The 22,671-nt window shown below is 41.4% G+C and overlaps 1 protein-coding gene across 3 annotated transcripts in view; it reads right to left on the reverse strand.

The window, feature by feature from the left end:
• The window catches only part of SYNE1 (spectrin repeat containing nuclear envelope protein 1), a 385,540-nt gene that overhangs the window by 13,208 nt on the left and 349,661 nt on the right, over positions 1-22,671 (reverse strand). The window contains exons 128-139 of one of the 3 annotated variants that reach the window (XM_069955314.1): positions 21,851-22,009; positions 20,831-20,997; positions 15,942-16,104; positions 13,097-13,284; positions 10,565-10,715; positions 9,080-9,262; positions 8,006-8,143; positions 6,277-6,468; positions 5,036-5,369; positions 4,775-4,843; positions 1,783-1,925; positions 817-943 (exon numbers count right to left, since the gene is read on the reverse strand). In XM_069955314.1, the coding sequence (XP_069811415.1) occupies positions 817-943; positions 1,783-1,925; positions 4,775-4,843; positions 5,036-5,369; positions 6,277-6,468; positions 8,006-8,143; positions 9,080-9,262; positions 10,565-10,715; positions 13,097-13,284; positions 15,942-16,104; positions 20,831-20,997; positions 21,851-22,009 (2,014 nt within the window). Of the gene's footprint in view, positions 1-816; positions 944-1,782; positions 1,926-4,774; positions 4,844-5,035; positions 5,370-6,276; positions 6,469-8,005; positions 8,144-9,079; positions 9,263-10,564; positions 10,716-13,096; positions 13,285-15,941; positions 16,105-18,600; positions 18,755-20,830; positions 20,998-21,850; positions 22,010-22,671 lie in introns of those variants that run through there. The other 2 variants (XM_069955313.1, XM_069955312.1) reach the window with 2 other exon arrangements.

A 22,671-nucleotide genomic window follows, 5' to 3' on the forward strand; every position in this document is an offset into this window, starting at 1 on the left:
CCGAGAAAGGACTGTGTTTAAACTACTTTCTTATGGCCAAATTAATCAGATTTTTCTGACCATAAATTTAGCTGGAGACTTTACTTTTACTAAGAAGTTAAAATAGAGTGAGAACTAGGGCTCATCAGTACTCATTGTGACCACAGAAGTAAAATTCATTTAAAGGGGAACTCTGGCCATTTGAAACTTTCCATATGTTGCTGCCTTGGCAGAGAACTTACCAAACATGCTATTCTTACCCTTTTCAGGTCCCGCGCTGAAAAATCCGGCCTCCACTTCTACTGCAGTAACAGACCGCCCAGCCAATCAATAACCAAGACGGGACAGGGATGGCCAGTGATTGGCTAAGCGGGCTGTCACTACAATGACGAGTCCGACTCAGAAGTGGAGGACCTGGAGATACCATAGGACGACACCAAGGGAGCATGGAAAGGTAAGAGTAGAATGTTTGTTATGTTCTTCCGCCAAGAAGCAACATCTCAAAAGTTTTAAATGGCCAGAGTACCCCTTTACAGGGGTGGTCCTATCAATGTATTTTTCTATAGTTTCTGTACTGGCATATAAAAATCACAGAGGGGAGTCCCAGTTTGGGACCCTGCTTTATGTGTCAATGCAGAAACCCTTCCAGTAACAGTACCTCTCTCTCCCGAAGACCTGACCCATTCAAGTGGACGGCCAATACTATATTTTTCTACTATAACTTCATTGTTACAAGTTGATCATCATCATTATTACTAGTTACCAGATAAGCGGCTCCTGGATTGGTTGACTGGTCCACAGGAATACATTTTCCTTTACACATAATGTATGTATTACCTGCAGACTGTGTCTCTGTACTATTCAAATTAATGAAGCCGGACAACTTCTCCTCTTCCTCTTTTAGGTCGTCGCTTACTCGTCTCACGGTGTCTATGCTGCCCCGGCACTCTCCAAGAAGCTTCATCTGGTGGATGCAAAGATATGGAAATAAAACTGAGGTTTCCTTTCTCTTGCTTTATGGCATCTCATGTAGGGTCTACATTAGTTTTGTGCGAACTTCACGAAAGTGTCCGAGTTCGCAACTTTCCGACCTGAATGTTTGACACTTAACTTCCCCATCTGGAGAAGGTGGAGGCAGCCTGAGAACTGCAGGAAAAACATGGACGCAGCCAATGGCCTTACACTTACACTTACATTTCTAAATGTATAGCTCCTTTTCTCTACGTGTTTATAAAATATACAAATACTGTATAATACATTGTACACTTGACATTTAACATGTTACACATATGATGCAGCGAACTCTAACGCTATCTGTAATGGCATATGATGTGTTCACATATGTTCCCATACGGTATTTTGGTCAGTATTTTTGCTCAGTATTTTTCAACCAAAACCAGGAGTGGATTGAAAACACAGAAAGGCTATGTTCCCACACTTCTGAAATTTAGTGCATGGCCGTCATTTAATGGAAAATAATGGCCGTTGTTTTAAAATAAATGAATAATGTGTGAGCAATAGCCTTTCTGTGTACAAAATACTTTGTGTGAACATAGCCTTAAACTGTTCTGCATCTATTTATATGTGACCGAAGAAAGGTGAAGAAACCGACTGAAGTCTAAACACATCTATCTTATCACAATATCCTTGGCCTTGTTTATCAGCCAGATCAGACCTCAGTCCATAATTAAAGCATTGATTTCCCTTTGCACGGAGATTATTAATGATGCGGACAGGCAACTCGGACATTTCGGAATCACTGGTGAGGAATAAACACAGGGATTCCCCAGGGTGAATACTTACATAGCCCCGGTAACTCGAATCCAGCTCCGGTCCGGTGGGGGTCCTGCTGCGTATGACATTCTCTGCCTGCTGCAAATGGAAGCGACTGGTGTCCAGCGCTTTGTCAAGTTGACGGATCTGTGTTTGTAACATACTGGACTCTACTGGGGCGGAAGGAAAACAGTTTGATCAATCAGGATGTCTAAGGTTTATACGGTGAACAAGAGGTCCAATAGATCTGGTGCAGCATGCAAGAAATAATGTTAGTGACATTTTGTTAAAAAAGAGTCTAGAAATGTTGTTTCCTGCACCCTATCAGTAGTCGCTTTATGGAGGAGGTTGGATCACATTGCTCTTCCAGGATAGGGGAAATTGTATCATTTTATTTTCCACCTCAGGTAAAAGAAAGGCTGGGAATCAACGCCACGGCCGGCGTCAGCACGAGGCTTACCCGAAATCCAAGGTGCCTCTAGGGGCCCAGAGAGGGAGAGGGGCCCGGTGCTGTAATGTTCAGCCGACTCACTGTAGTGAGGGTGAGCGGCTGGTCATCAGAAGACAGAGAAGGAGCAGGACCTAAAGAGTATCCTGCACAGAGAGAGAGAGGGGGGGGTAAAGGACCTGATCACATGACCCACAGGTCCTCAACCTTACAGCGTGGAGATTGGCCCGACTGAGAGGAAGAAGACTGAGCTGTAAGCGCGGTGTGTGTCTGTTTCAGTAATTTGTGTGTGAGGTCTCGGTGTCAGAAAGTGTGAGTCAGTAATGTGTGTCAGTCAGTGTCAGTAATGTGTGTGTCAGTCAGTGTTACCGCGTTTCCCTGAAAATAGGACAGATTTTCCACTTATTGTTGAATAAAAAAAAAAATTATAATATTTATTATATACTGTACAATAGTTGTCATCACAAACCAGCATAACCAGACATAACCTTGGTGGCGACGGGGTCTTAGATTAGGGGCATGCCTTATTTTAAGCTATCCTGTAAATCTTCGACTATGCCTTATTTTCGGAACGTCTTATTTTCGGGGAAACAGGGTAGTAATGTGTGTCAGTCAGTATTAGCAATGTGTGTGTTGGTCAGTGTCAGTAATGTGCATGTCAGTCAGTGTCAGTAATATGCGTGTCAGTCAGTGTCAGTAATATGCGTGTCAGTCAGTGTCAGTAATGTGCGTGTCAGTCAGTGTCAGTAATGTGCGTGTCAGTCAGTGTCAGTAATGTGCGTGTCAGTCAGTGTCAGTAATGTGCGTGTCAGTCAGTGTCAGTAATGTGCGTGTCAGTCAGTGTCAGTAATGTGTGTCAGTCAGTGTCAGTAATGTGTGTGTCAGTCAGTGTCAGTAATGTGTGTGTCAGTCAGTGTCAGTATTGTGTGTTTGAGCATGTGGTGTTTCAAGTGATTAGGTAAAGTGGATGGATGAGCGGCCTGCTAAGGTCCAAGGCCCATTGTTATTAAAGGGCCCGCCAAAACCTGGAGCCAGCCCTGATCACTACTGTCAATGAACATCACATATCCAGACAAACACTCATTTGGCAGTGCCCCCTCCCCCGAACCATCCTTTTACTGTGTGATTCATCTCGGTCCCATTCACTGATTTATTTGGACTTTTAGCAAGAAAATTTTTAAAATTCATACTGCACGTCCGATGCTTCTTGGAACCGCAGTGAATCACGAGTGACTCATCTGCTTCAGTGAGATTCTACAGAACGTTATATGGATACAGGCCATGCTTATCAAGACCAGTAGGCCTCCTAGTAAATCCGGCAGGACCTGCGCCTGTCACATGGCAGACACAGAAATCTATGCCTGCTCCGGAACAGGTGCATTAACCATGATAAATTGGTCTGCACCCCCCTCAGGCCGATGGGTAAAGGAACAGATTTTTGCACAAACCAGGTGGCGCACAATGATAACGTCCCCCAGAGACTCCAGCCCAGGACTCCTCAGCCAGCCGCAGGCCCAGCAATGTGGTCCCATAGACTGCAGATCCCGGTGTACATTTTGCACCTACAGGATGAGTAATACCTGAGCACATTCCTCATGCGTGAACACACTGGACATCACTTCTCTGCAGAGCCGGAGAATACATATTGTATTACAAACGCTGAGCACATCTTGTACTCATATAACAACTTTATTTTTCCTAAAGGTCTCAAGAAAGTCAGTGTCAGAGATCTCTTAATATTTGCCATAGATACACCCTTCCCTCAACTCCTTTATCACATTTTCCTTACTCAGTTTCCCTGTTTTTAAGATCAGGTTGGAAGACACGGAGAAATCATAATGATTAAAGGGGTACTCCGGCAAAAAAACAATATTTCAAATCAACTGGTGCCAGAAAGTTGTATAGATTTAGAATTTACTTCCATTTAAAAATCTCCAGTCTTCGAGTACTTAGCAGCTGCTGTATGTCGTGCAGGAAGTGGTGTATTTTTTCCAGTCTGACACAGTGCTCTCTGCTGCCACCTCTGTCCATGTCAGGAACTGTCCAGAGCAGCAGCAAATCCCCATAGAAAAACTCTCCTGCTCTAGACAGTTCCTGACATGGACAGAGGTGGCAGCAGAGAGCACTGTATCAGACTGGAGAGAATACACCACTTCCTGCAGGACATAAGCAGCTGATAAGTACTGGAAGAGTGGAGATTTTCAAATAGTAGTAAACTAAAAATCTGTATAACATTCTAAAACCAGTTGATTTAAAATAATTTTTTTTAGTTGGAGTACCCATTTAAGGCCTCTTGAAAAAGGCCTGCTACTACCTACTGCTACTACCTGAAATCTAAGTGCTCTTTTTTTAGGCAGAGATTTGAGAATGAATGGTGTATTGTTAGGTAGAGAGGATAGGCCTGGCTGATTGATAATTTGCAAATAGAATGTATTAATAGTTTTATAACAGATGTGCAGAATGGTGACTGCTTGTGAAATCAGCAATAAGTGATCTTATAAAAAGGAAAAGTGACTGCGTGGAAAGCCATGATAAGGAGTGTGCTACATTCTAGTATACTGGCGTGTAGCCTACCAGAGGACCGTTTCAGAACATTTTCAGTAAGTTTAATATAGGCTTCCGGACTCTCAGGAATTTCTACATCTGTAAAGATAAATCACAAGCGAAGTATGTATGATATGTGTATATGCCCAGGGTCCCGTGTGGGGTCACTGTGGGCCCCATTACGGTCTCAGATATTTGTTAGATATCTGAAATGATTACAGACAATGCAGAACAAATAAACATTCTATCCAACACTAAAAAAATTTAAATCTAATAAAACAAAAAAATTACCAGATAAACCTGTGGCTCCTTGAGAAAAGTAATCTTTGACTTGTTCATCGTCCTCCTCATCTGAATGTAATACTTGAGATACTGCCGTTTCCAAGTCCCGGCTAAGGTCATAGTCATGATCCCATTCAAGGGGGATAGAGTCCACACTTGCCGGAGTATCCCGGCCTGATCTTTCACTCCTCATAGGAACCATCAGTGACAATGAGTGGTTGGATGAGGGCAGAGGTGAAGGTGAGCCACCAGCAGTCTTTGTGTGCCATGGCAGGTCAGACAGATCGGCTGCTTCATCACCTTCCATTTCTCGGTCAGAGAAGTCGTGCTCATCGTCTGTCAGCTAGAGGAAACAATGACCATAAGGAGGATGTCAAACTTCTTCAGTTTTGCACTTTTTGAGAATATGATGTGTAATAGCCAGTGTACAGTGTATTGAAGACAAAGTTTAAAGGGGTACTCCAGCATAAATGTTTTTCTTTCAAATCAACTGGTGTCAAAAAAGTTAATTAGATTTGTCATTTACTTCTATTTAAAAATCTCCAGTCTTCCTGTACTTATCAGCTGCTGTATATCCTGAAGAAAGTGGTGTATTCTCTCCAGTCTGACACAGTGCTCTCTGCTGCCACCTTTGTCCATGTCAGGAATTGTCCAGAGCAGCAGCAAATCCCCATAGAAAACCTTTCCTGCTCTGGACAGTTCCTGACATGGACAGAGGTGGCAGCAGAGAGCACTGTGTCAGACTGGAAAAAATACACCACTTCCTGCACGACATACAGCAGCTGCTAAGTACGCGAAGACTGGAGATTTTTAAATGGAAGTAAATTGTAAATCTATACAACTTTCTGAGACCAGTTGATTTAAAAGAAAACAATTTTCGCCAGAGTACCTCTTTAAAGCATTATCGGGTGTATAATAAATGTAATTTATATCAAGTCAAACTTTTATTAAATCATAAATGACTAAACCATTCAAATATAAACTAAATTCTTTATTTAAGCAACTCTATAGCAGGTGTATAAGATATATATATATATATATATATATATATATATATATATATATATATATATATATATATATATCTTTATCGTATACACCTGCTATAGAGTTGCTTAAATAAGGACATAAATTAATAAAATATATATATATATATATATATATATATATATATATATATATATATATATATATATATATATATATATATATACACACACACACACACTATCACCTGGTGATAAACTTACCGGGAGGCGAATTAGCTTTTTGTGATATCGCTCGACGCGTCCGAAGACCTCCAGACAGTACCTGCGCAGCTCATCCAGCTCTTCCTCAATAACAGCTGCATCTAGAGGCTCGCTCTTTTCGATCAGCTGTTCTCCTTGGGTAATAATCTGATCAATCTTACTGCTGTTTAATGCGATTTCTTGCTGAAAGGCCTAAGGGAAACAAAAGCACAGAGACCGTATGAGAGGTTTCTCAGAACCAATCACATTATGCCATCACTTACGTCATCTCTTTTTCATGTCTGGACTCTGCCCAACCTTTACTAAACTTTCCGCAAGGTTTTTAGAAAAGCTGATTAGAAGATGACAGACACACTCCCCAGTGCGGAAAAAAATGTGTCATGTAGACAACAGTGTGTCAGTGTTTAGTAGTGTTGGCTCGCAGGGCTGGAGTCCTGGATTTAAAGGGGAACTTCAGTGATCCCATAAAAGAAATAAAATGCACAAAAGGCATATAGCTGCACTCGCCGATCCCCCACTGATTACGCTGATCCTCCACTTGTCTACAATGCTTCTAGCCCCAGATTCAACTAATGATCCCAGTGCTACATCATGGCTCTCGGCCGGGTAACTACATCTCCCAGCATGCATTGCACCTCAGAGCCAACTGCCGGGTACCCGTCCTGTCTTGTAGTATCTGACCACCACTTTGCTCATCTCTAGTGCCCATAAATCAATTTTTTTTTACACTTTCACGAATTCAAATTTTTAACTAAGGGTATGTTCAATATAGGTGAGGAATAGAGAAAAGTTTTCTGCTTGAAACGTCCTCCGCTCTAGGTGTGGAATTTGAGCCGAAAGTGGAAAATTAAGAGCCCCAATGACTTCTATGGGATTTCTCTAGCGAAATCCGCCCAAGGAGTTAACATGTCAATTCTTTAGGGGGAAAGCAGATCCACAGCAGAACATTGCGCACATAAATTCCACAGTGTAGACAACAAAGCGGAGATCCCATTGAACACAATGGGACATTGCTCTGTACTTATTTTACAAGTGGAATACACGCATGGATTCAGAGTGAAATTCCTTGCCTATTCCTTAGTGTGAACATACCCTAACACTCTAAAGTGGTAAATGCAAGTGACCGTGTCATATGGAATCATAATAACAGAAATGACAAAGTGGTTTAAGTGATCTATAACGTCCTTATTCATGTGCCTAGAGATCATATTCTCATATTCTCAAATTTTAATGATACACCAAAATTTACATCTAGAATAGAGCTAGATGGAATGATGGGCTGTAGCTTAGTGTCCATAGTCCTGATATCACAATATGTCTGATGTCTGAAACATACAGAATTATCCTAAATTGGTCGGATATCCTGGTGGACAAATAAAATAGGAAAACGGGAAGATACATATTCACACACACACATATATATATATATATATATATATATATATATATATATATATAATAAACAAAGTCCTGCAGCACTCCCCAACTGGAATACAGGTTGGTGCCAAGCGGTTAGCACAAGGGACCAGTCGTGCAAAGTGATATATATATATATATATACATATATATATATATATATATATATATACATACACACACACACATACACACCCGCTTTCCATTTACATATAGTAATAATGTGAAATCTATATCCCTTACAGTAACACTGTGCTCTGCATAAGAAAAGGGAGCTCTACGTGAAGGCAATGCTACGTAGGTTGCCGCTTACCCTTAGCTGTTTGATTTTTGCTTGCACATCACACTCAGAGAAATGCTCTATGTTTGTCAGCTGGAGGTCCATCTCTGTCAGCCACACCAGAATGCTGTCACGGGCCGTCTCAAACTCTTCTCGCTGACCAATAAAATGCTGGAAAGATACAAACCAGAAAAGATTAGTGTCCATGGGAATGATACCACCAGCTCGGGTCCTGAATTGTAGATTTTATCCATTTCTTGGGTTTCATAAAAAAATAAATGACATTCACGTTCTTTCTATCCTGAGACCTAGGTTACAGAAGTCCAGCCAAAACCTATATTTAAGTTTGTTATTGCCCAACAGAAATTATACAAATTCTCAATATACAATAATTAAAGGAGAAGTCAGGTGAAAATTTTTATTGAAGTATTGTATTGCCCCCCAAAAGTTATACAAATTCCCAATATAAACTTATTAAGAGAAATGCTTATAAAGTGTTTTTCCCTGCACTTACTACTACATCAAGGCTTCACTTCCACTGTCTAAAGGCTCTATTCCACAGAACGATTATCGTTCATAAACTCGCTCCAACGACCTTCACTAAACAATTTTTTTTAGGGAACGATAACACATAACACACGTGGGAACGTGCACGATATATGTAGTGTAACAATTATTTTGCGGTCGTTACATGGTCGTTTAAAACATTCACCGGGGTGATCATGACCATACGACACACCTACTTTTTTTTTAAACCTTTTTACAAACTACTAAAAGATTTCTAATTTTACGAACCGATTAGCGAATTATCTTTCAAAGACCAACGATTTTTTTTCAACATGCTGAAAAACAATTTTGAACGACAATATAACGATTTCGCCTTTGTCGTTCGCTCGTTTACACCAATTCCACCAGGCGATTATCGTCAACGAGTGGTCGTTGGAGCGAGTTTATGAACGATAATCGTTCAGTGGAATAGGGCCTTAACATACAGAGGTGCGGGCTGGGCTTTAGCTGTCCAGGCATGATGAGAATTGTAGTTTTATAACAGCTGGAGGGCCGGAGTTTGACACCTGTGATCTACAGGAGCGTCTACTGAAAACAAACCTTGAGCCTCCTGAGAATGGAGGTGACCCTTTTCTGCAGGTTGTCCCACCGCTGGTTTCCTTCATGGACCATCTGCTTTAGTCTACACGCAGCGTCAGTGCGGTTCTCCCGGGCGAGGCGGCGATATTGTTTGTTTATAAGCTCTAGTTGGGTAAGACTCTCGTGAACTTGTCTTTGAAATGCCTAAAAGATAAATGCACGTGTCAGAAAGCCGCTGGTAATGCAACGTAAAGTACACACTCTCCTTACATGGCTTCATAGCAGAGCGGAACATGTGGTACTTTTAACTATAGGAAATGAATTGAACTTATACCAACAGACATAAAACAGATGGTTACTGAAAATGCCAGAGATTTGTAATTTACGTCTATAAAAAAATCTTAAATCTTGCAGTACTTATCAGCTGCTGTATGTCCTGCAGTAAGTGGTGTATTCTCTCCAGTCTGACACAGTGCTCTCTGCTGCCACCTCTGTCCATGTCAGGAACTGTCCAGAGCAGGAGAGGTTTTCTATGGGGATTTGCTGCTGCAAATGTTTAACTACCCATTTAAAAAGATAGCTGCTAATAATGATCATCATTAGACAGACGCCTTTCCCAGATATTTTCCTTAATTGGGAACATATAGCCTATGGCTGAGCTCTCTTCACACTATGTCCCTGAGATACGTGTGCATATTAGCAGGATATGATCAGTGTGTACAATAAGATACAGCTTTATGGGCTCGTCAATAGTGTTCGGTGTCTCCTGAATACACAAGAGGCACAACCCAATAAGTAAAAGCTTGAACACTTCGGCTCATATTCATACAAAATAATATATATATCTACATGACAACAAATCTTTTCTCTCTATCAGCTGTTCCTTTAATAAGGAGTGATTGTAATAAGAGGACAGGTGTCTGGATGGTGGCGGCTGGCGAGGCTGCAGACAGCTGGGAGTTACATGTGACTCGTAGATGGTTCACAACACAGACTCTTGTGTCTTTCTCCAAGTGGGCAAACCGTAATGAGGATTTTGGCTGTAGATAATAAGGGGTTAATATAACTGTTTATATGTAACTTTATTTTATTATTTTAATTATATTTAAAGAGAATCAATTAGGGTGCATTCACATGTACAGGATCCGCAACAGATAAGTTCAGTTATTTAGATCAAATCTGCTGCGGATCTGCTGCGATACGGTGTGTGTGAAGCTAGCCTTATCCCAATTTTGGCTAATAAACATACAGCATAGTAACACTTAATGCAATGTCTCCTTACATATATCTAATGCCTATTACATGCCCTGCTTGTGCCCAAAAACATACTTACTGGTACCAGAAAGTTTTACAGATTTGTAAATGATTTCTATTTAGACTGTTAAATACAAGTAATTTACAAATGTGTATAACTTACTGGTACCAGTTGATTTAAAAAAAAAATTCCCGCCAGAATGCCCCTATAAGCTTTTTATTTCTTTTTTTATTTAATTGAAATAAAATGACCTCAAATTTTTTCAGCTCCTCTTTGGCCACAGTATAGAGCACACCAGAAGAACTAGGGAAAGAAGCGGTCCGCTCGGAAATCTTAAGCCAATCTTCAAACCGTGAAAAATCATCCAGGAATTTCTGCCACAGTCTCCAGGTCTCTTCAATCCTATAGGTAGAAGTAGAAAGATTATTACAGCGCTCTGACACACAGCTGCACTTTTTGCTGCATTTTCCCGTTTTTTTTTTTTTTTATATATAAACAATGCTTTTGGAGCTTTCTGTTGTTTTCATTCATGTTTGGCTTTCTTTGGTGACCATTTTGCTATGCTGTTTTATCTGGTGTTTTACAACTTTTCTATAGACATCAAAAATTGCAGAAAAACAAGTTAAAAGAGAAGCGTCATCAGAAAATGACTCATTTTATAAATAAGGTTTTTATGTTAAACATTTTTTTAAACATTTTTGGTGACATCTTTTCTAATTTTCTATTTTTCTATCTAAATTATAAAATAATCCTGAGGTCTTGCTGTTTTTAATTCTCCCCACTGGGTCAAAACTAAGCTGAGACTTTCTGTTGTGTCTGTGGTGATAAGAGGAGGCTGCAGTAAAGTGATCTGTACAGCATTATATGACACCAGTAGATATAGGAGACAATAGCAGCTCCCTGTGGAATGACCTGTTCACAGGTCACAGAGCGCGCTCAGTAATGTCCCACATTCATCTCCAGGGGATAGAGTCTATTGTCGTCTATGTCCATGAGTCTTGCAGTAAAGCATGTCACTAAATGCTGTTAAGAACAGCGCAGGCAAAATGGCCGCCCCAATAACAATGTACAAAAAGTGAAATAAAAAAATTACAGTCAGAAAATAGAAACAGATTAGTATAAAAGAACACGTTTTAGTATCTGACTCTTATCAGTAAAAGAAAATTTAGCTGACACATCCCCTTTAAAACATATTCTGACTAAAAGACACCACCAAACAGAATATAAAAAGCAGACATAAAAATGTATGCATGAAGGAAGCTTTACAATAACACTTCAGCATGGAAGCATGACACTTCACCTGGTAGAGCCATAGTACAGGCTGGTGTCTGCTACTGAATGATTTACAGGCAACAGATGGGGCAGTGATGGAAAAAAAAAAAAAAAAAAAAAAAGACTATGGCCGCTAGCCAGGTCATGGCATTTACACTTGAGAGATGTACAACTGCTTCTGCTGGATTAAACCAGTTGCTTTCTAGCTGAAGAAGTACACGGAGGACTGAACAAAAGGACATTACAAACATGCTGGAGCTCGCTGAGCCCAGAGAATGAATGGGACAGGTATGCCAATGTAATGCTGTTTACTCAGTGATGCCCGCATGGCGCAGAGAACTACATAACAGAATAAGGATGCTGGTCTCTGCCTATCCTGGTTTGCCGATATAAGGATAGAAAGTGTCATCTATATACCCATACACCCAATGTGGATTAGTGCGATTTAAAAAAACCTTCAAAATAAAAAGCACTTTAACGGAATTCAGGCTACAGGTCACACAGCGCCCCCCAATAGGCCCCATTTACTTATATTGCTGACGGAGGCTTCTATTAGACCTTTTAGTGCATATTTTCCCTGGTTGATGCTTGGTGTTGTTGTAAGTGATGCTATCTTTTTTTCCAGCTGTATAGGTACTGTCTGTCACCACCTTCAGTGTGACATAGATGCATAAGAGGAGCACTGAATGTAAGGGCCCTATCATACGGGACAATTATCGTGCGGAAAAACGCTATATCGTTCAAATGTAAACGATAATCGTCCTGTGTAATTGCAGGCAATGATGGAAAAATCGTTCGTGTCTCGTTGATTTTGATCTGACCCAAAAATCATCGTTAATCGTTCGCTGTGGTTCCACATTCGTTCAGCGTAATTCCACATCGTTCTTTCTTTTGCTGGAACCACATGGGGTAAACGATTGTAGTAACAATCGTTATAGCGATCGTTACTAATGACTATCATTCTGTGTAATACGGTGAACGATAAAAGGATTTTGTTTGCAATCGTTTATCGTTAAAAATCGCTAATAGGACCCTAAGATTCCTATTAGACAAAGCGATTTTTAACGACTAGCAACGATTTTAGGGTCAGATCTAAATGAACGACCAAAGACACACGAATGATTTTTCAATCGCAGCCTGCAATTACTTGGAACGACTATCGTTTGAATTTGAACAATATAATGATTTTCCGCACGATAATTGTCCCGTGTTATAGGGTCCTAAGAGTATAGAAAGTGAGGCTAGAAGGAGGACACGGGCAAGAGACAGGTTGCATTCGGGTGTATCTATAAGGAGCCATAGTATAAATGTTCATAGATATGGGTTGTGTGGGTCACTGGCTTCCAATGGAAGAACTGCAGAGAGGGAGAGGAATGGCAGAAAAGAAGCAAAAAGAGGTGGATGAGATGACAATAATGTAGGAAATAATAATCTGGTCAGGTCTTTCTTCTGGAGCTGGAAAGCAACAGTCTTTTTTATGACTATGTAACATAAGCTTGTGTGTTACTTACTTGAGCCTCCTCTCCATAGACATGGCGCAGATGTTCCTCCATCTACGGTCCAGACTACGAGTAGCCTGCTGGATGGAATCACACTCCGAGTCGTTGGCACAAGCATCGCAGTCGTGAAGAAGAACTTCACAGAGATTCAGAACGGAGGCGACGCCTGTGCTGTGCTTCTCTATATCTCTCTGCAGTTCCTGCAATAAATGACCTAAAGTGTCAACTAGCGGGAAAACATTTTCACCCATGAGGCGAGATGCATTTGAAAGCTTCCACATATACAACCACATCTGTAACGTGACTGCACACCGCAAGGTAACATGGAATATTAATGCAGGTTTCTGCCGATGGATAGCTATACCATTCTAGTCCAGCAAATGGAACCATAACATGACTATCTTAGACTATAAATGCACCATCTTCTTCTACTTCTGTTACATTATACTTAAAGTGTCACTGACGTGAATTTTTTTTTTTTTTGCAGAAATCAATAGTCCAGGCGATTTTAAGAAACTTTGTAATTGGGTTTATTAGCTGAAAAAATGCATTTTTATCATGAAAAAGCAGTTTGAAGCTCTCCTTCCTGTTTTTATTGTTCTCCTATGAAAAGAGCTAAATAAAAGACAAGCAGGACAATAGAGTTAATCTACAAATACCTCACCCTCTACCTCCTCTGACAGTCAGCACTGACCTCTCTGAGCTCTCATTACAGTTGTCACCCAGCTCCGTGCCTGTAATCCTCTGTTATCAGCTCTCTGCTGTTGGATAACTCCCTCCTCCCTCCTCCCCTCTCTATAGAACAGACTGGGGACATCTAATGCAACAAGTCACAATTTCCTGATTTCTTGCAGTGGATGGAAAAGAGGAGGGAGGGGGGGACCTGGGAAAAGGCTTTTTAAGTGCAGATAATGGCAGATTTGGCTAATAAACCCAATTACAAAGTTTCTTAAAATCACCTGGGCTATTGATTTCTGAAGAAAAAAAAAAAAAAAAAAGATGACAGTGACTCTTTAAAGGGGTTGTCCAGGACACACATAATCAGGGATGCTGCCATAAACATGACAGTGATGTATACTTACCTGTCCGGCTCCGCCGCAGAAAGTGGGCGTCTTGAAGCAGAACAAGTAAGTATTCTTCATTATAATGTCCCCCATAGCCTTGGCAGCATTCACAATTATGTGTTTATCCTGGACAACCCCTTTAAGCACCCATACACGTAACAGAAGCTCTGAGGACGTAACTCCATCCAAGGTATTTATTAACCTGCCCCGGCTTGTCAAGTTCCGTCCTTCAGCGTTTCATGTAGAAGGAATCTCAACTGGACTTCATCCAATGTTTAGTAAACTGAGCCATAGGCACTTGTAAGAGGTTGTAAAGACTGTTTAGGACAATGACCTGTTCATACCCTGCATCCTGTCACCAAGTCTCTGGCCAATAACCATCCCCCGTATGGATGAAGTTTACAATATCGTTTATCTGTAGGGAAATAATCTCAATATTCTCCTTATAATGTGAAACATTCTGGTCAAACTAAGAAGTGCAACGTATAAAGCTTTATACATTACTATTATACTGTACATGCCATTAGTGCACATGAACTCCACTCGTATTGCCATGCAAAAAATCACTAATTTCTGTACAGTATTTAAGGGGATCCCCTCCATCTCAGTGGTGCTTGCCATAGAAGACCAGCAGATGAAGGAGTCCTTAAATCGGCAAGTTTAGTTTGCACTCGATTGTCCCGGTTTAACCAAAATAACTACAGACGTCTGATGGGTAGGAGGGTCTCGGGGATTGTTCTCACACAGGTAAGCTGTTCTGCCTTTAGTTGGAGGTTCACTAGCTGGATGGGTAGATAACGGACACAGGGCTTTTGTAGTTTCCTTAAAGTGATACTGTCACCCCCTCCCCTGCTCTCGCTTCACTTCATCGGTGGACAGTGTCACCTGACTACCATGAAGCCCCGCCTCCGTGCTGTCATCAATCAACGCTCGTTTGAGACTGCACATCAGGCCGTCTAAAGGCGCCCTTACTTCAGGGTGTTATATTAAGGAGACTCTGTCAGCAGGTTTATGGCGTCCTATCTCAGGGTGGCATAAACTAGTGACAGAGAAGCTGAACAGAATGATTTATCACTTACATTGTTCTGTGCAGCTGATCCAGAGATCTCCTCCTGAATAACATGGACAATAAGTAGTCCTCTCCATTATGTGCATGAGCCCAGTAGTCCTGGATATTCATGAGAAGCAGAAAGCTCCGCCCACCAGCTGCTGATTGGCAGTTATCCATGCTGTGTATAGGCAGTCACCTGTCAATCAGTAGCAGGAGGGCGGGGGGAAGGGTGTGGCAACAATCCTATTCTCCTGCATATTAGGAGAACGGCTGAACAGAATGATGGAAGTAATACACCGATCTGTTCAGCATTTCTGTCACTAGTTTATGCTGTCCTCATTTAAGGCGCCATATACCTAGTGACAGATTCCCTTTAACCTATACAAATTAGACTATCCTGCTTTAAAACACAAAACACATTCTTGAGGCCTAAATAACATGTTTGACTGCAGAAAACATCAAAAAAAGGAAGGGGAGAAATGAAAAAGAATGCAATGTTTCGGCAGCCTCATACACCATGCATTTGACATATTAGTGTTGCACAGCTTCTCGCATCCATTTCATGGTGGGAACATACCTGTTTGGATGGTGGCCACTGAGCTGTTTTTCTTAGTTCCACCGCTGGTGCATTGACAGCCAAGTGTGCTCGGACACCTGGACCTCCATGGTGTGGAGCCAATGCTATTTACCGTTCACTCCTGTTATAGGCAGGAGTGGGGTACCATACTTATTTAGGGTTTACCTGCTGTTCATTAAGTTTCCTTTGTATCTCTTCAGAGTCGCTGCTTTCATAGACGATGGGCTTGGACAGCTCAGACTCAATATGACCCAGCCATGTTCTTAGGCTGCTCATGTTCTTATCCAGTTGTTGTACTGCAAGCAATGTCTCCTTTAATTTCTTCACCCTGTGGAAAGGAAGTAAGCCATTTAACCTTTCAGAAACAAGCAGCATTTGATTAACGGTGGCTGAAGACGTTGGCAGCAGCCCTAAAGTTGCCAGAAAAATATGGATACAGCCATGTTTAACCCTTTTAACATTTAATCTAGAGATGAGCAAACCTTGAGCATGCTCGGGTTCGACAACAGGCTGCAGAAGTTGGATGTAGCCCTAAGGAGTCCGGCTGTATCCATGTTTTCCAGGACTCCCTAGGGCTGCATTCAACTTCTACAGCCCGGCATCCTAACTCAAGCGTGCTCGAGGTTCACTCATCTCTAGATTAAATGTTAAAGGGGTTATGCAGGATTAGAAAAACATGGCCGCTTTCTTCCAGAAACAGTACGCAATTGTCTGAAAATTAATTCAAAGTCACAACACTAATGTGAACAAAGCTTTACACATTCATACAACTATTTGTTGTAGACCTTAAAGGGGTATTCTCGGCTGCCAAACTAACCCCTCTTCTTGCTCCTGGCCTGCTTTTACTTCCTGCTTCGGGCGGAGGGGGGGGAACCTCCACAGTCATTGGCTGCTCTGGCCAGCAGCACTGTGCTCCTCTGCTCTGCACTCTGCTGTTCTGTTCAGTTCTGCTATCCCAAGTACCATTCTGATGGGGCAGGGAGGAGGGATGAGCAAACCGGCCGAGGTTCGGGTTCGTATGAACGTGAACTACCGGCTTCTGATTCCCGCTGTCTGCCCGCTCCGTGGAGAGGGTGGATACAGCCATAGGCTGTATCCCAGTTTTCTAGGCGGTCCTCAGGTTGTATCCACTCTCTCCTCGGCCGGTTCCCTCATCCCTAGCAGGGAGCTGTCAGCGGTCAGATTACTGCAAATCAACTGGTCCCAGCATGTGCCAAAGGTTTGTAATTCACTTCCATTAAACAAATCTCAGTTTTTCAGTACTTATCAGCTGCTGTATGTCCTGCAGGAAGTGGTGTATTCTCTCCAGTCTGATAAAATGTTCTCTACTGTCATCTCTGTCCATCTCAGGAACTGTCCAGAGTAGCAGCAGATCCCCATAGAAAACCTCTCCTGCTCTCCAGACTGGAAAGAATATCACTAGGTGCAGGGCATACAGCAGCTGATAAGTACTGGAAACATTGAGATTTTTTTTTTAGAGAAGTAAATTACAAATCTCTGGCACCAATTGATTTGAAAAAAAATGTTGGTGGTGAACTACCTTTAAATAAAATGTTCATATAACTGCATACAGTACAATGCATGTTGTAAGCCTCTAACTTGTGTGGGTATATTTAGACTACTACAGACACCACAACAGACTGGTTGCTTAGGACTGGTAAAACAACACACAACACATGTGCTTACTGAATCCTACATTATACAACATTACAATGAAGCTAAAGACTAGTATAGGGGAAATCACCTAATCAAATGCCCATACCACCCTGCTATAGGGTATACGGTAATTATTAGCATGCTATTACAGAGATGCATCGGAATCTCTCTCTCTCTCTCTCTCTCTCTCTCTCTCTCTCTCTCTCTCTCTCTCTCTCTATATATATATATATATATATATATATATATATAGTAATTTTTTTTTTAAATGTTTCCCTTTATCATGCAGCCACACATATACTATACCCCTAGACTAGATATGTGACATGAAATCCAACACTATGTGTATATACAAGTGCAATGTTCATGCAGGAGACTGTTAACCACATGTACAGGCGTCCGATACACAGGCCAGGTTCACATTGCGAGAAAATGACGGCCGCCTTTCATATCAACGGTCATCATTGTGCAGATAACATCCGTTATTTTAAAAATATTGACATAATTTTTACATAGAGTAAACCCGGCCCCACCTAAAAACAACTGAGCATAAAAGAATCGTTTTATTTTTATCCTGGATCAACAGCTAAATCTGATACAAAGGACAAGTGACAACATCCAATGGGTAAACTCTTTTATTGTATGGCGCTAAAATAAATATTTATATAAATAACAGATATATTAAATAAATAAAATAACCACATTTTTGTGCCCGTCCAAAAAAAGTGGATCTTTTTTTTTTTATAATGGAAGTCAATGAAAAAACAGGTGCACACAGTTGAATCCGTTTTTTATTGCAAAAAACGGATTGCAAAAACGTAGTGTGAACCCAGCCTTACATCACAATTGCATCTATTTTTTCTTTTTATAAAAAAAAATACATTAAACGGAATTAAATATTCATATGAACATAAATTTATAATAAATATTTAGATTTGTATCAGTTGGAATTTCTATCTGCAAAGTAAACCATGCATACAATACACATATATTAGATAGCTATACACGACTACACACACAATAGGGTAATCCATTTTTAGCTATTTGCCCCCCAAAAGCTCCATATTTAAAGTGTCTATTATTATCCTTACACCCAAACACGATCAGTAAGTCTTGAACTTCTACATAATAATATGGGAACGGGCATGCAGTAAAATAAGATCCCTGCCTTGAGACATCACAGTCGCAGTCTGGGAGCTCGGCGTCCTCCATGCTGTCCTCCGCCATCGTATGGGCACCCAAATCAGCAATGGCTGCTGCCAGCACCATGAACGTACTCATCAGGACAGGCAAGACCATGAGCAAATTAATGCCCACTGTATATAGTGAAGACCCTCTCGCTTCTGCGGACAGAAGAGCAATGAGCCCGGCCGACAAGCAACAACACTTGGGACTGCAATGTGAGAACGAGTGTTTGGACAACTGGTCATGTTACTATAAAAAGGATCCACTCCGGAGAATGTGGAGGATCGGTCTCCAGGAATGCCGTCTGCAAATGTGATATGTCCTTGCAGCGCAGAACGGGGCTGCAGAAAACATGGTGCACAACAAGTGTTGCAAATGCATAGTGTTAGCTGTAGAATGTACTATACAATATACTTTGGCATAGAAGTGCCCAGTACAGGCTATGCACACAAGTCAGTACAGGATACCACAAGTCAGTGGCAAAGAACCAGCGGATCTCCAACGTTTGTAGCACCACAACTCCCAGCATGGCTGCAGATGTCAGTATTTGCTAGGAGTTGTAGTCGGGCAATAAAATGTAAAGCCGCAGGTTGAGCCTCGTTGCCCTATGTGGAGTAAACTAAAACAAAGCGTGTACTGTAGCTGAAGCCGTCACAGGGCCAAGCAGACCAAGTCGTAACTCAAGCCCCTTGTGTAAAGCTTGATGGATGGAAATGAGCTAACGGGATACCCGAGATGCCCGACGTCACCCACTCACCCGGTACCACTGTCACTGTATACTGCCCCACGGCCAAAGATTTATCTAAGCTCTAGTATGTAAATAAACAGATGCTCGTCTCCAGCCGCCTAACCGCATGTCATGGCAGCTGTATCTCATTTATGTTGGTTATGGAAAAGACACATGTCCCTCACCACCTTATTTTCTTAACAGATAAAATAAATTACTGTGGTTTATTCTATCGCCTATAATATAGAAAAAGGTTACCTAATTAGATTATTAATGGGGCTGTTCATAAAAAAAAAATGTGCCAGAGAATTGTAATGTACTTCTAATAAGAAATCTCCAGCCTTCCAGTAGTTATCAGCTGCTGTAGGTCCTGCAGGAAGTGGTGTATTCTCTCTAGTCTGACACATAGCTCTCTGCTGCCACCTCTGTCCATGTCAGGAACTGTCCAGAGCAGTAACAAATCTCCATAAAAAACCTCTCCTGCTGTCCAGACCGGAAAGAATAAACTACTTTCTGCAGGACATTCAGCAGCTGATAAGTACTTGAAGGCTTGATATTTTTTAAATAGAAGTTTTAAGAACCCCTTTAAATTATAAACTGAAGCGAGAATAAGGGGGGAAGATGGTAACAGTATGTCTTTAAGGCCTAGTTCATACATATTGAAGGTATAGTGCACTATTTTTTGCAAAATTACAAATCTACCTTTATATATATTGGAGTCCACTGAAATGTCAGAGACAGAAAATGATGAAGAAAAATGAGAAAACAGCACAATGGTGGCTCAAAGGTATACAGCGCTCTAAAGCACCCTGTATACAGACAGTCACACATGACACACACCATCCAGTGTAAACCTGGCCTAGAGAGTGTGAACAAGCCCTGAATATACAGAACTAATGAAAGGAAACACCTTGTTGTGAGAACATTGCCGGCCAAGAGATGGGCTGCCATGTCACTAACACACCCGGCAGCTGAGGCCCCAGCTCCTCCTGAGTGTGTCACTCGATACTACGGCAATAAACAGCACCGGTACTACTGCTTATAACCTCCTACTGTTTGTAAAGGACCTGTCATTACTTTTCTTTTTTTTATGTAACTTTTTTACATAAATATATACCATCTATCCCTGTGTAAGAAGTGTCGAGCCCTACATTTTCCAGACAGACTTAGGACCTGCCATTTTTAACTACTTTTTTTTTTATTATTTATTTTTATTGAGGACAGTGTGTATGACCTACCATATGATACAGTAGTTCCCAGAAAGCTTCACTCTACAATGCACTCTGACTATAGCAGCAGCTAGAGGGAACTTGTAAGGGAAAGCATTCGGATGCACATGTCGGTATCTGTAGCTCTTACGACGGCTCTCGGCTTTTGTTAATATAGGGGGGTCCTGAGCAGGTAAGGTCTTGCTGTCTGATATACCATACAACATATCCTCCATAGATATATTATGTACAGATTTACAATCTTTGCAGCCACTTACCGTGCACCGATAAGGTCTAAGAGATGTTGCCACCTGTCGCTCAATTTGCTCAGCTTGTACTCGATCTCAGACGCCTTGCTCTCGTGGCTGGCCTTGGCAAGTCTTTCTCCCATTTGCTGAAGTTGCATTTTGCTTTCCCGGAAAACGCTTATTTCTTCTTGGTAATCCTATTTAGGACATAAAACATTCTTTTAGTTTTTTTATGTGACTATAGTTGTTACCGGGGTAAACTATAACGTGGACACTGTGACTAAGAACAAAAACTTCTAACTGTTTTTTTTTTTTTTAGAACCCATATAGGAGCATTGTACAACAGGTATTAGCATTAACATTATTTTGACCAAAAATTCTTTCAGATCAACGAGTGCCACAGATTTGTAATTTACTTATATTAGTACTCTTCCAGTACTTATCAGCTCCTGTATGTCCTGCAGGAAGTGGTGTATTCTCTCCAGTCTGACACAGTGCTCTCTGCTGCCACCTCTGTCCATGTCAGGAACTGTCCAGAGCAGGAGAGGTTTTCTATGGGGATTTGCTGCTGCTCTGGACAGTTCCTGACATGGACAGAGGTGGCAGCAGAGAGCACTGTGTCAGACTGGAAAGAATACAGCACTTCCTGTAGGACATACAGCAGCTGAAAAGTACTTGAAGACTTGAGATTTAATAGAAGTAAATTACAAATCTTTGGCACTTTCTGGCACCAGTTCTTTCTAAAGAAGAAATAAATGTGGCGTATCAGTTTATGCAGTTCTTTGTAATCAGATGGATTCAATTTACTTGTTCAAAAAAAATACAACAACTTAGGGTCCATTTACACAGAAAGATTATCTGACAGATTATCTGTCAAAGATTTGAAGCCAAAGCCAGAAACGGACTATAAACAGAGATAAGGTCATAAAGGAAAGCCTGAGATTTATCCTATTTTCAAATCCAGTCCTGGCTTTGGCTTCAAATGTTTGGCAGATAATCTTTCTGTGTAAATGGACCCTTAGCGTGTTTTATCATGGCTGATGTCGGTACCTTTCTCAGCTTGTCGATCATTTCTTCGATGCTGATGTCTCCATTCTGAGAGACTTTGCTTTCCATCTGAGTCAGCCACTCGCACAGCTCCTTGTTCTTCTCATTGAAGATGGCCCACTCATTAAGCCTCTCACTGACCTGCTGCCGACGGACAGAGACCTTCAACAGAGAACCCAGACTTACTTTTTTGTTTAACTGCACAAGGGGTTAAAGCAGGAGTAGGGAACCTTGGCCCTCCAGCTGTTGCAAAACTACAACTCCCATCATGCCTGGACAGCCAAAGCTTTAGCTGATGGGAGTTGTAGTTTTGCAACAGCTGGAGAGCCAAGGTTTCCTACCCTTGGGTTACAGTGTCGCTGTAACATATCATCTGCAACTAACACCTAAGATCCATGGTCAGACACGGCAGCCCTGTACTCACACAGTCACTGTGCTATCTGAACCCTGGACAGACAGCAGTAATCTCCTCCGCAGAACGAAGCTGTCTGTCTGCAGAGCTCCGCTTCATACACCTCTTTGATAGAACATTTCCTGTTGGTTTCACCTCCGAGAACGAAGACAGGAAACTACTATGTTATGCTATATAATTGTCACATCCTGCCGATATCGGACAGAATGCAGGCTTAGTAACCATTTACTGAGTATTCGTCACTCATTATTTATGTGCAATCTGCAGAACCCATGTACACCATACAACACGCCATAAAAACACGCTTTTCTAGCTTGGTGTTACAGGGTAGAAACAAAGCATTGGTTTCCTTGTTCACACACTTAGATGCTTAAAGGGGTTGTTCACCTTTTCCTTTAAATCAACTGGTCCC

The sequence above is a fragment of the Dendropsophus ebraccatus genome, chromosome 15, assembly GCF_027789765.1.
Source record: "Dendropsophus ebraccatus isolate aDenEbr1 chromosome 15, aDenEbr1.pat, whole genome shotgun sequence".
NCBI classification, from domain to species: domain Eukaryota; kingdom Metazoa; phylum Chordata; class Amphibia; order Anura; family Hylidae; genus Dendropsophus; species Dendropsophus ebraccatus.